At 44.6% G+C, this 13,830-nt stretch overlaps 1 protein-coding gene across 1 annotated transcript in view; it reads left to right on the top strand.

Annotated features, from left to right (window-relative positions):
* Nucleotides 1–882: 882 nt before the first annotated feature.
* The window catches only part of RP2 (RP2 activator of ARL3 GTPase), a 28,095-nt gene continuing 15,147 nt past the window's right edge, over nucleotides 883–13,830 (top strand). The window contains exon 1 of the mRNA XM_006277454.4: nucleotides 883–1,064. Within this exon, the coding sequence (XP_006277516.1) occupies nucleotides 951–1,064 (114 nt within the window). The 5' untranslated portion in view covers nucleotides 883–950. The remainder of the gene's footprint in view (nucleotides 1,065–13,830) is intronic.

Raw genomic sequence — 13,830 nt, 5'->3', positions numbered from 1 at the left:
GCTACTGCCTTGCTGCAGGCCCTTGACACCCTGTACTGGATGGTGAGTTCCAGTAGGTGATGATCGCTGTCGCCCAGGTGGTCGAGAACCTGGAGTCCCCTCACCAGGTCGTCGCCTGTTGCCTGGACCAGGTCCAGCAGGGCATTCCCCCTGGTGGGACTGTGCACCTCCTGGGTTAGATTTTCTCTGAAAAAAAATCTGCAATTTTCAGATTAAGAAAAGTAACCCAAAATCCACATTTTTCCATGATCAAAATGAAACACCACTATTTATCTATCTAGATTTAGATATCTATATAAATATATGAAGTGAAAATGAAATTGGGTGAAATGAAACACTCTATGAAAACATAGAGATATAAAAATGAAATGCCACTAATACATAGAGATATATATTATATATATCTATATAGAGATCTATATCTTTATTGATATAGAGATATCTATGTATTAGTGGCGGTTCATTTTAATCATGGAAAAATGTGGATTTTGGATTACTTCCTTGAACCTGAAAAGTAGCGATTGTTTTTACCAGAGAGAACCAAGATCCCTTTTCACTACACAACCCCACCCTCTGGCCGTGGGCAGGGAAAGCCTGTCCCTTTAAGAGGGTCTGCAGGCTCTTCCACAACGCTTAGAGCTGCAGCGAGTCCTGGGGGGCGGGAACTGAGCCCAGGGGGGCACTGCTGATTGGTGGACAGGGCTGGAGAGCGCCATCTGCCCATTGGTCGGGGGGGTTGGGAGAGAGGGGGCGGGGCTTGATCTCGGCGGCACAAAGCTGATTGGTGAGTAGGGCGCGGGAATGCCGTGTGCCCATTGGTTAACGTTAAGAGCGGGGGGCGGGACCGTGGTCGCCAGGGGAGACGGGGAGGGTGTGCGCCCGAAGCCGGAAGTAGCCACTGGAGCGGCTACGTGAAGGCAGGGCGCGGCGGCAGTGGTGGCGGCGGCACGATGGGCTGTTTCTTCTCTAAGCGGCGGAAGCCGGGCAAGGCGCCACTGCCCTCAGACACTGGAGCGGGGAGCGAGGACACGCAGCCGCGGTACAGCTGGGACCAGCGCCCCCAGGTACGGCCCGCCCCGCTGCACCTCGCTCCTGCCCCCCGCTGCGGGGGCGGCTCGTGGCAGCCGTTGGGCAGCGCGCTCACCGGGCGGCGGTGGGCGCTGACGTCACCCCCCCCGGGGGCTCTCCGTGCGCTCGCGGCAGCCGGTAGGCGGCTACCCGGGCGGCGGTTGGTAGGTGGCGTCACAACCCCCGCCCCGCCCCGCACCTGTGGGGCCGTGACCTCCCTGCCAGCTGTGGGCTGGGGGCGCCCCCTGGCATGGGGAGCTTGCCCCCCCACACACACACACACCTTGTGAGCTGGGGACTCTGCCCTGGCAGGGAGTGGCAGAGGTGTGACTCCAGACCAGGGTGCACCCAACTCCAACGATTAAAAAAAAAAAAAATTAAAATTCTGATTTTTTTTATCAGATTTTTTTTTTGTAACTTTTGTTAACGTGCTTTAAAAAAAAAAGCATATATAAAGATAGGTTTAATTTAACATATGTTAAAGCTTGAAGATATCATCATGGGATAGGGTTGCCAACCCTCCTGGGCTGCCAAGTATGTTCCCAGCCATCTATCTCCCGGTGACTATTAAAAGCAACCTGGGAGATTGATATTGTAAATGGGTCAAGCGGTACAACTAATGACATTACGTTTTGTTGGGGGTAAAAAAATCTCCTGGAATAGCTTCAGTCAGAGTTGGCAACCCTGTCATGGAATTGGGATGATAACTTCTAATTGTGTGCTGGTTGAGACCATGCATTTAGGTAACTTTTTTAGAAAAGTTTTACAAATAGCTTACAACAGGCCAGGGACTAAGTCAGGGGCTCAATCTTATGGGGTTCCCAGAGGCTCCTGTATGGATGAGCAAAGATTAAAGAAGCCCTACATTTCTGTGAGTCTGCGTAAAACCACTCTACCTAATAGGACTTGATGGGTGCTCAGTCTAGAGGATCTCATGAAGCATCTCTGTGATGCTTAGTTTCAGTTCTCAGGCTGTAGATCAGTGTCTCCAGAGAGAATATCCTTGTTTACAGCAGTATATGGAGATGAGAGAACAGACCTGACTACCACCCATTAGCCCTCTTGTCTCTCTGCAAGTTTGTGTACACAGTCAAGCCTTTAGTTCTCTCTAAAAGTGCAAAGTTTCAAGAAGTTAAATGAATAAAGGATATTGAACAAGAAGAATGCACTTTTTGTAGAAAACAGTGATTAAATTGAGGCTTTCTGACTGGTGATTTAAATCATAATTTCAACCACTTAAATCAATTTGGTTCAAATCAAATCCACCCTGCTCCAGACTGGCAAAGTGAGGGTGGCAGGAGCTGCTGGGATGGACATGGCTATCATTAGGGATCCTGGTTTTCTCTGACTAAAAAAACTCCCAATGTTCAGATGATAAAAAGTAACTCAAAATTGACATTGGATCCTGGTACAAAAAGGTTGAGAACCACTGGAGTAGAGGACCTCTGGAGATCCTTTCCAGCCCGGCTTCCCTGTGCCTGTGTGGCAGCTTGGTGGAGAGTTGTCCTGTAGGGGAAGATGCTTCTTGGTGTTAGCTGATTCCTCAGGGGGATGGAAGTGGCTGCGATCTTTAAAGCAAGTAGCAAGTTGGAAAAACTTGCAAAAGGAAGTTGTCTTTCACCCTGCCTGTAATACAAGGATGGGACTCATCATTCCCAGATGTGATGGAAGCTGGCAGCGTAGCCAGATAGGACAGCCAGCAGCAAAGCTAGAAGGGGATTGGAGAAATCCTTGGAGGAAAGGGTAGCTATTGAGCATGGGAGTGAGGGATACAGCTTCTGAATCATAACTTCCCAGACCTTAACTGCTGGAGGCTGCATGTGACAGAGAAACAGATTTGGGCGGAGCAGAAAACCCTGGTCATACCCAGTTCACTTCTCTTTCAGCATCTACTCTCTGCTACTGTGTGACAGACCTGTTTGATGTGCAGTGGGGACATGGGCCAGTGCCTACCAGGTGAAGTTGAAAGCCCCCTTTAATCTTGGGGTTACAGGGTGCACATCAAGCGATTACAAGGCACCACTAAAGAAAGCGGGGATGGGAGTGAGGTGTGTGTGTGACAGAATGCTGGCCAAGATGGACTTGTGATCTGACCTAGTAAATGGCAGTTCTTATGTTCTTCAGCTGTTAAGAAGAAATTGAGATAACAAGGTATAGAGTGGAAACTTGAGTCTGACTCTCTTGTTTTTTACACATGTACCCCTTTTGCTGCAGATTTTACTTGGTGTTTGTGATATTGTTGTTCTACTGATGCTCTGTTCTTCCCTAGCCTTTCTGCTTGCTCAGGAAGAAGGCAATTCAGAGGTTTTCTTGTTAACCCCACATATACAAACAAGTAAACAAATGAAAACCATAGGTCACCTTCCCTTGTAGAGGGGGGGAAAAGGTGCAAGCCCGTTGCTGTATGTACTTCACAGTTTTAAACTTGGCTAGATGCCTCAGTGTGTCACCTCAAGCTTTCAGAGGGATTAGGCCAAGCTATGAGGTTAAGTCTATGAAAAGCTTGTTCGGGCAGTCAGTGTGTGCAAAGATAAAATGCTGATCTGTTTTTAGGGGAGACTTGTAAGTACAGCTTGAGTAGTACAGTAAAAGGAAAGGGGCAAACTTCACTGCTCCTGGCAGTTTCCACACAACAGCAATAAATTGAACTTAAAGTAAGCCAGGATCACTTTGAGCTGTAGGTGAAAGGTAGTGCAGCTACCCAAACATTCATTTAAAATTATAGCAGTTGAACTAGTCAACTGAATCTTGCTAACAGTGATGATGAGCCTAATACAATTGTAGCTACAGATAATTCTCAAAGCAAGGGCAGGAGGGAAGTAAAATCTGTCACGGTTCTTCAGGAAGTGAATGTATTGACACACTTGGTGCAATGTCATAAGCACCAGCCTTGAAAACTAACTGTTAAACATTCTGAAATCACTAATAGGCATAATCTGTGTGAAAGAGAAGCACACATCTTGTCTGTTGACAGCTATTTAAGGGCTTCCTCTTTTCACATGTGCTTGCTTATGCTTCTGGGTTCAGTGCACTAAACCCCTTTATTTCTAAAAAATGAATTTAAATATTTTGTTTAAAGTGCTATAACTAAATTACTTCAATATGTATTATCCTTTCCTTTTCTCTTCCAGTTGGCTGCTAAATGTATTCAGTGCTAGTGTCAAGTCTCAGTTGAGTTCAGTTTAAAACATAGGGAACACTGGGCCTAGTGTACAGGCATCTATAAAGTGGAGCTTACAAGTTGTTGAAGGGGCACTATCTTAAAATACAGACAACTTCTTTAAAAACAGCTTTAAGTGCTGCCTCCTAGGTCTCCTGTTACATCCTTCTGCTTAGTATTGTTCTCCCTCATTGCTGTGTGGAAAGACTGTGCAAACATAAGAACTCTGTAAAGCCCATTTACTATTACAAGCACAAAGTTAATATGAAAACTGTGAAACATCTAGGTTTCTCTGCCTATTAACAGAAGCCCCCCAAACCAACTTCATAAATAGCTTTGCTAGCTATTTTCTGCTGTTAGTTTCTGCTAACTCTTTACAGCTTGTTAACATAACCTTTTGGACAGGGAGGGTTCACGTGTATTGGGTCCTGGTGATCCAGCTTTTACAGTATGTCTAATCAGAAGATTTGGCAATTACCTTTAAAGGAAATTCTGTAGGAAAGTTTGCAGATCTAACAATGCAGATGGAAAATACTTGCACGTGGGTAACTGAATCTTTATGCTTATAGGCGCTCACTTTGTAGTATAGATTAACCTGTCAGCTAAGAGTGTAAAAGGCCCTTGTCACATGGGACACTTAATACTGTACAGAGTTAACACATGCTGAACCTGGAATGTGTTCTGAACATTTGCACAGGAATATTTACTGTGATCTCTGATGTGCCTCAGTGGAGTATTGAACTGACTCTGTAGTGTGGAGCTGGACCTGGGGCTGGGGCCAACGGTCAGCTGTTTTTTGGTCCCACGTGGGAAACTGATGCCCCTTCAGTGAGGAGAAAAATTGGTATTGGATCCCAGGTGGGCTGCGGTGCTATGATCTTACTGGGGAAAGCTCAAAGGGAAGTGGGGAGCTGTGAGAATTGGCCCCTCTGGGGACTGCAAATTCCCATGTTACCTCTATGGAGTGGTCTCACTGTAGCTGAACATGTGTTACTTAACACAATCTGGAGATAGATACTCTCTCTGCAAAAAGTCATAACTGCTATAATACACATGTACCTAGCATGCATTCTACTGCTTGAACTTGTGGACAATATTGTTCTAAGTGTGGCTAACACTAGAGGTGCACTGATATCAGTTGCATATTGGATTGGCACAGATAAAAGGGGAATTTACATTATTGGCTATCGACTTATTTTGGCCATTGTAGCTGTCACAACCCAATGATTTTAGTGCCTCGGCACGATGGAATTTTCCCATCACGTGAGAGTCTCTGTGCACAGCAAGAGTTTTCTGCTGCAACAGAAAACCCCGGTGCAAGAGAGTTCCCTCCATTCGCATGCAAATTTGTGTCCCACTATTGGCCAGTTCTAAATTATTTCTACGTAGCGGCTAGCGATTGGCTTGTTAGCCGTATAAAATTCTGTGCGACTTCCGCCCAAGTCGGAGAACTTTGAGCACGCTGCAGAGTGCCTTTGAAGATTCCTGACTTGCGGTTGAGCTGATCGATAGCCTGATCACCTATCGATTCTTCTCCCCGTCGCCGAGCGCAATCCTTCGACGTACCCTTTTCCCTGCCGGCCTGACTCGTGTACGGATTCACTGGCCTGAGCCTTGTCAGCTGGAGCAACTCATGTAGTTGTTTAAGCGACCGGACCACCTGTGTCATGACTACTAGCGGCGTAAGTAAAGTTTTTTGCAACCAATACGCTTTGTCTGCCTCTCCATTCACCAGCCCGCCCAACGACCGAGTAATTTCTAAATCACCTCAAGTCGGCTCCGGCCGTCTGAGACAGTAGCCAACAATGCTTAACGATAATTATGCCTTCTGGCCAGGGCCCTGGACACCTCGGTTCCCTCACTTCTGTGGCCCCCTGATGCCACAGACCACAGGCTTCCCTTAGGGAAACAGCAGGTTTCCCCTTGCATGTGGGCAGCATTCTAGCCTGCAAGGGGTCCTGCTTGGGACTGCTGGGAGCAAGATACAGGGGGTGCAGTGTGCATGTGCCCGGCCCCATGCACGCACATGGCTAGGAATACAGCCAGGCAGCATGGAGAGCTGCTCCCTGCAGATAAGTCTATGGAGGGGAAGAGGTGTGGGCAGGGTCGGGGGGAAGAGCATGGGGGAGGGAGGGAGTGGGGCAGGGGCTGGGGCCACTGCCCAGCCAGGGTGGTGCATGGGACCCAGGGCTGGGGCGGAGAACAAGATGGAGACATGGGCAGCTCATCTGGAGGGCATGGGGAGGGGGCGGCTTCCTGGCACTGGGGAGGCATGGAGGGGAGAGCCCAGAGCTCACAGCGAATGAGCTTTAGTTGAAGTGCAGCTGCCATCATTTTTATGTGAGGGTATACTTTTAAGCAGAGCTAAGTGGGGCAATGTTGGTTGTGGGTTGCTTGCTGTGGACTTGGGGCCTTCCACTCTGCTGCCTTTGCCCTGGAAGCCCTTTACTGGCTGTGCGCCCCCTGCTCACCCTGGAGTGGGGGATACAACTTGCCCCCTCCTCCTCTGCTGCTGAGTGGGCCAGGGGTGTGTGGCTGGCGCAGGGCTCCTGGGGGTAGAGGCAGCAGAGCTGAGTGCCTTGAGCCCACAGCAAGCAGCCCGCATCCACCCAGTGCACAAATCAGCGGATGGAGGGCACATGCATGCCCCATGCCTCCCCCAGGGGGTGTGTGCAGTGGTGGGGAGCCACCCCACTTCCCCATGCTCCTTGGGTGAGCTGCCTGTGGCACTGTCCTGCTCTCTACCCTGTCGATTTAACCGGAGTAAATTGGTTATGAGATCAGCATTGGCCGATATAGTTGATTAATCATCAGCTATCATTATCAGCCACGGAAATCTTTATTGGTGAACCCTAGCTAAAGCATCCTAAGTGTAATGCGTGAAATGGCCTATAAGGTCATATTTTCTAGCTGACCTAGCTATGTTGGTGCTGAAAGTTGAGGCCTGGTATTAGATAAGCTTCCTTCATTTAGGAGGATGGTAGAGCTCTGCTAAAAAGAAAATCTTTTGTTTTACCTCCAAGGGGCTCTGCTGCTATAGCTATCCTTGTATATCTGTGGCAATAGCAAACCTGGAATATAGAGAACCATGGAACTTGCTTTCCTGAGAATTGGGGCTTTGTCTATGGTAGGAGTTTCTGTTCCTGCATCTGTATTGGTCTGGAGTACCATAGGTATTATTCCTGACCAGCAAAGCTGTGATGGCAGAAGCTGCTGGTGTAGGCAGAGTTGTAATAAAAAATAACTCTCCAAATCGGTATAGCCTGGTTTGGGGTGAGAGGCAGTTTTATTTTTGGCTTAGCTGACTTGACACTAGAACTTAGTCTCTCAACTCTTAGGCCACATTTGCAGCTTTCAAGTCTTAGAAAGTCCTTGGCATATTTAATTATTCTGCAAGTCAAGCATAAAAACTCAACTTGGGCCATCTTTGCATCCTAGAGTACTGTAGGTGGAGAATCTAGCTACAGTGATTGAAACAGGACAAGTTGGTGGCTCCTTTTCGCCGAACATTAAAGGTGGTTTCACTTGGAATAATGACCCCAGATCTTTAAAATAAGAAGCAGCTTCTTCCAACCTTTTAATGTAGATCTGGGCTAATTTTGGGGATAAGATCATTAGGTACATTTTAAAATCAGGGTTCCTGTTTTTTGTTGTTTTTTTTTGTCACGTGCCCCACCTCTGCATTCTTTTCCTTTTCTTCCTTCTCCGTTCTGCTGCCCCAGTGGTGCTGACTGTAACAATGACATAAAAAAGCTGGGACTGCCCTTCAGACTGATAAATAGAAGGGTTTGGGGCCAGAAATCAACACACTGAAATTGGGGAACTGAATAATGAGGATGAGCCATTAAGTCCATCACACCCTTTGCAAGTCCTTTATATGAATCCAGGAGAATATGTGGAGTAGCCACCTTTACTATCAGTGTGATTGTATGATACCTGGAGGCTGCTGTTGGTCGGATCTTGAGTGGGGTCCTAACCAGACAGCCACAGGCAACCCAGATGACGTTGGCACCTCTACTGGCTTCAAATAAATCCTGCATACTATCTAGAATATGACTTGGCATTCCTACTGTTACCCCTACCTTTCAAGCAGTCTTTTCCTCCTTTGGCTTATTTCTTTGGGGCTTAGCTGGCTGTTGATATGAACCCATCACTAGAAAGGTTGCTAAAAACAGTGTTTTAAATAAGGTTTTGGTAAATAAGGCAGGCAAGTTGTTTGGGTAGATGTGGTATCTTTTAAACTCTGCAGCTCTCTTTCTGTAGCTATGTAGCCTCTCTTTCTTTTGTAGGAAGCCCTTCAGATAAAATCAGAACTCTTCTGGTTCAGAACTACTGTTTTAGTTCACAGTCTTTCAGGTGAACTAACTCAGAGGCCCTTGAATGCTGAAAGAGTCATCAGTGGGACCAAGGAGGTGGTTACAGTCCCTGTAGGATTTCATTCAGTGCTGCATCATTTGCTGGTGCTGAAAATGACTGGAACTTTTAATCCAGTGCTGATGATTGTCTTGCATCATTAAAAATCCAGTTTCTGCTTAGGTTCTAAGCATAAGTCAGTTTCTGATGGCAGGGCATAAAAGGCATTCTTGGAAATCATTAGGATAACATTGAGCATGGGATCTGCAAATTTTCCTTATTCATATGATCAGCTTCATGCTGTTATTCCCCAAGCTTTGGAGGACGTTTTAAAACATAAATTGGCAGCTCTACCCAGAATCTGACTGTTCTGATATGAAAATCACTGATGTTGGGTTGGTTTTTTTTTTTTTCTTCTTCCTATTTTGGCCACATCTTATGGTTTTAGGCCTGGAAACTGTTTTCCTGCTATGCTGAAAGATACCAGCTTCTTGTCCGTCATGTAGCAGGGACAAGAGGTAATTTGTTTCTAGTTTTCTCTTTTTTTTTTCAAATTTACCTGAACTTCTGCAACAGGAAATACTTGACTTCCATATCCAGGTTTCTCAGTTGAGATTAAGGAACCCAGTCAATGGGCATCTTTACACATGCTGGGGTGGGGAGTGTTTTTACTGGAGCAGCTCTTGGGAGCCACTCTAAAATGCCCACAGCATCTTGTGTAGTCAGCTTTCCATGCTTCAAAATGGTGGTGGGGGGCACTCCACCACTATTTTGAAACTCAGGGGTGCTGAATACACATGATGGTGAGGCTGCTGAAGTATTCTAGTTAGACTCGATTAATTGAGTCTGGTCTGAAGTGTTATAATTAGAACATGTCAGAGCAGGCATCAGGCACATGTATAGGTGCCCAGTGGGAATTGCTGTGTAACTCTATTCCTTGGCTATAAAGTAATGAACTTTTTTTTTACCTTATATGGTGATGTTGACGTTATGGCTGCTTTTTCCACAAGGCAAACTCATGCTATTGTATTGATCCAAATAACTGCAAGAATCTGAGATGCTTGTTTTTGAGCAGTAAGCTTTTTATTTTCTTTTATTTTTATATGGTCTTCTATAGTCATATTTATTTTTTATCAAGTGTCAGTGAGTTCATGTCAATATCTAGATTTTGATCCACAGAATGATCCCATAACAGTTTTGGCTTTAAATATTTTAGGGCTAGCACTTCTATTGTTTTCCAGTTTACTGGATCCCTGTTCTTAGATTGGGAAAAATATCCATTTGAGCCTGAATTTTAGCTGACACCATGATTTTGAGATATGATAAAACAGTTCTTTAGACCTCTAGGAGAACCTTTTGACCAAACCAACCTGCTTCTAATATTATTACCTGTTTCATATTGAACTGCACTGAACATTGAATATTACCCTATTCCCTGAGCTGTTTGGGATAGTAGTTCTCTGACCTTTATATTATAATCTGTAGTTAATGGTACATGGAACACCCCTTCCATAAACCTTCCCTGAGGAGGTTTTCTTGTCTTGGTGAAAGTGAAAATGAAAATGTGAGTGTTTCACAAAACTATCAAATGCCTGTATATGAGTGCCACATAACTGTTGCATGTGTCTTGCATTGGGGTTGGAGTCTTGTTTCATAAAGCTCTAAGAACTTTGTTTGCTATTGAACAAATAGTTAGCAGGGGAATATTGTTCTCACTGCCATAGCTACAGCCTACACACTTAATGAGAGAGACTAATCTTGATAAGTAGTCTGGCATGCTCATCTTTGGAATGCGTATACAATTGACCTATACAGGCATCCTTGTTATGGCTTGCTAAGTGTCCATTAACATGGAAATATTAAAATGTATTCAATTAAAGAGCATCCATTGCATCCTTCACACTTTCTTTGTATGGATTATTTAAATCTACTACCATATTTACCAAAAATAAAGATAATATCTCAATTTAAGACATTTAAATTTGTTATAATTTTCCATGTAGAGAATCTAATTATTGGGAGGTTGTCTTCAATTTGTCCCCCTAATTGCTACAGCAAGGGGAGGTAGGGAGGTCTAGCATCCTGGCCTTCCTGCTGCCTGCCCCTGCCCCCCTCCCATCCCCTATCACCGGTCCAGGAGCAGTGGTGGCACTGACTCTGTCAGGCCCTGGGTCCCACTCCAGTCTGGGGCTCAGAGCATCCGTTTACTCTGACCCCTGCCTGGCCTAGTAGCTGACAGCTCCAGAGTGGACCCTGGAGCCTGTCTGGAGCTGCCACTGTTGCAGCATCCACCTGCTCCCTCCCCCAGTACCTCCTTGTACTGGTATCCAAGAGGTGGGGGTGGGTAGGAAATGTCCTCATTTTCAGTTTCAGTAAATACAGTACTTGAAGCTGTATGTGATTGAAGCAAGAATTTGTTTCTTATAGTTTCTTTTCAGCTGTATTTGCATAGAATGTGAAGGTTTTCAGCCTTTTTTTCAGTTGTGGACCCCTAAAAAAAATTAGAATGGAGGTGTAGACCCCTTTGAATTGTAAGTGTGAATATTTACATACTTTTGATAGATCATAGTCCTCTTTCATGGGCCCCTTAGACATAGTCTGCGGACCCCCAGGGGTCTGCAGACCACAGGTTGAAAACCGCTGATATAGAACACTTCAGCCCTTCACTTTGGAACTCTTTACCATTTTTTTTTGTGGGGAGAGTGGGATGCTTTTACTTCCTGATAAACCACAGTGAGAATATGCAGAAGCTTCTCCAAGGGGAGAGGCTGTGCACACTAATGACTAAGACAGTTACTTCTGCATCTTCATGGTCCTTTTCTTCCTTATGCCTCTAGACCTCTCCAGATGATGTTTTTGTAGCGTTACAAAACTTGTCTTTTTGGGGGATCTGTCCATAATCAGCCCCTGTTCTTTGCATTGGAGGCAAGGCTGAAGGATCTCCTTGCAAGCCACCATAGAAATTGGCAGGGGGTGTAGACCCCTGCTGCTTGTTCATCTTCCTTCTCTCCCCTTTGCTTCTGGGGAGGAGAGCAGAGCACTGGGATTGTGGAGGGTTGGAAACTTGGCCAGATGTTGCATTTGTCCTTGGGACAGAATAATTGCATGTACAGATACTCACTCCCCAGTGTGTGACTAGGTTGCAGTACTGCTGAGAAGGACCTGGAGGTTACAGTACACCGGGGCGGGCAATTATTTTGGGCAGAGGGCCGCTTACTGAGTTTTGGCAAGCCATTGAGGGCCACGTGACCGTTAGCCCTGGGCAGATTAATATTAATTTTCTAAGTTTTTTAGGGGCCCCATGGGCCAGATAGAATGGCCTGGCGGGCTGCATCTGGCCCCAAGGCCGCATTTTGCCCACCCCTGCAGTAGACCATAAGCTGCATATGAGCCAGCAGCGTGCTTTTGTTGCCAAAAAGCTAACAACATATTGGGTTGCATTAACAGAAGCATCAGCATGGAATCCCAGAAGTGCCTGGATCCACAGGTAGATGGAGACAGCACTCTGCCAAAACATAGCAACATTAAATAACCTCTCTCTACAGGCCTTGCCTTCATTCTCCTCCCTCTTCAGCTTCCTGCTGGCAAAAGTAGTACAAAAGGCATCTTACAGTGGCATGTGCTTAACATACTAGAAATTCCCATCTCATAGAGTTGCCTGCTAACATGATCCAACACGCAAAGGATGGGGAAACCTGTGGCATAGCTCTTAAAAATCCCTGTTTAGATATTGAAATGTTGTTATGGATGAAATTCTCATCTGTTTCACCCTATTGGATGATTGACCTATGACACTTCTATTCCTGGCATAGACCCGGGTACAAACGAGTGGGTCAAGTGTGTAAGGCTTAATTTTAAGTCTGTGTATCCCCTCTCTCCCCAAGCTTGATTTGCTATTGAATAGGTAACTACTGTTAAGTTGTTGCCAGGTTCAAGATGGATTTGACCATTTAATTTTAATTGGTTAGTGATAGTTGTGTTCAACAGCTGCTAAATCAAGGTTGCTGCCAAGTCAAAACCTGTTGGACCTCGCATCAGAATTTTGAGTGGTGAGGAAACCAAATTATGCATGAGCCTCTGCTGAATGGCCTAATGTTTTCGTTAGTGTGTGTATTCTGGACAGACTTTTTTTTCTTAACATTGCTTGGTCAGCACTTCTGAATATCTAACTTCCTGCTGTTACAAAAATCTTTTATAATAGGAAAGTTGTGAAAATTTCCTTAATTTTGCTTTTTGCATTTGGCAGCATTTTGTACAGTCTTCTCCTATATAGCTTGCATGTAAGCTTCTTTTTAGAGAAATTTCAGATATCTGTAGTAGTAACCCTTTTTAAAGATAACTTAGAAAAATCGGGAATTTTTTTTTAACTAACATAAATTTTAGCTTTTGCTAGCTTCTTTCCATCTGAGGTTTATTTTAAACTTTTTAATATAGTGTTTTCCTCCCACAAAACTACTTGTTTACAGAAAGCATTAATTTTAATTGCTAATACACTTGTTCTCCAGGCTGCCTTCAGTGTCTCAGAAGATATTGAAATTTTTGCAGGGGCAAAAGCTAATCTTTGTCATAAAATAAAAATTCTGTGCAGGATGTTTCACTTATTCAAGTTTGAGTAAAGCTAATTCTCTGTCTATATGGGGTTTTTTGCTCTGCAATATTTCTGTAATAGGAATTGACAAATTTCTCAGGGCCGTGACAAAATAAAATCAAGTTTAATTTAAGTTGCAACAATGTTCTATGGCTGTATGGTTCTTGTATTTAAGATTCCTATATTAAGAAGCACAGTTGGGCACTCGAGTCAGGAAATGTGTAAACTGGCTGTTCGTTCAGTTGTAATGTATACAGAAGGCTGCCTGATCATGACTAAGTGATTGAGATGCATTTCCTGTAAGTTCCTGTCAGCTGATGCCAGTGTATAACTGGTAGGTCAGTCAGCTATCACATGCTTGTAAAAGACCTGTGTGAAACTAGAAGAAAAAAGAGTATATTGAATTATGTATTTTCACACAATTTAATGAAGTTTCAGAACAGACCAAAATAACAGAAATTCTGAAAGCTGGTTTTTTTTGTAAGCCAATTTATGGGCATAGGCTCAGGATAAATAGCAGCAGTCATAACTTCCATCTTCCCATTTTTAGGAGAAACATCTTTGTTACTACATGCTCTATTTTTAAGCAATAAAATTTTTCTCCCAAAGTGATCCAGAATATTTTACTTGTTGTCTTCTGATGGATTAACATGGTTTTGAT

Source organism: Alligator mississippiensis, chromosome 1, assembly GCF_030867095.1.
Source record: "Alligator mississippiensis isolate rAllMis1 chromosome 1, rAllMis1, whole genome shotgun sequence".
Taxonomy (NCBI): Eukaryota; Metazoa; Chordata; order Crocodylia; family Alligatoridae; genus Alligator; species Alligator mississippiensis.
The sequence above is the reverse complement of the archived record's forward strand: the minus strand, read 5'-3'. Positions and strand labels throughout refer to the sequence as shown.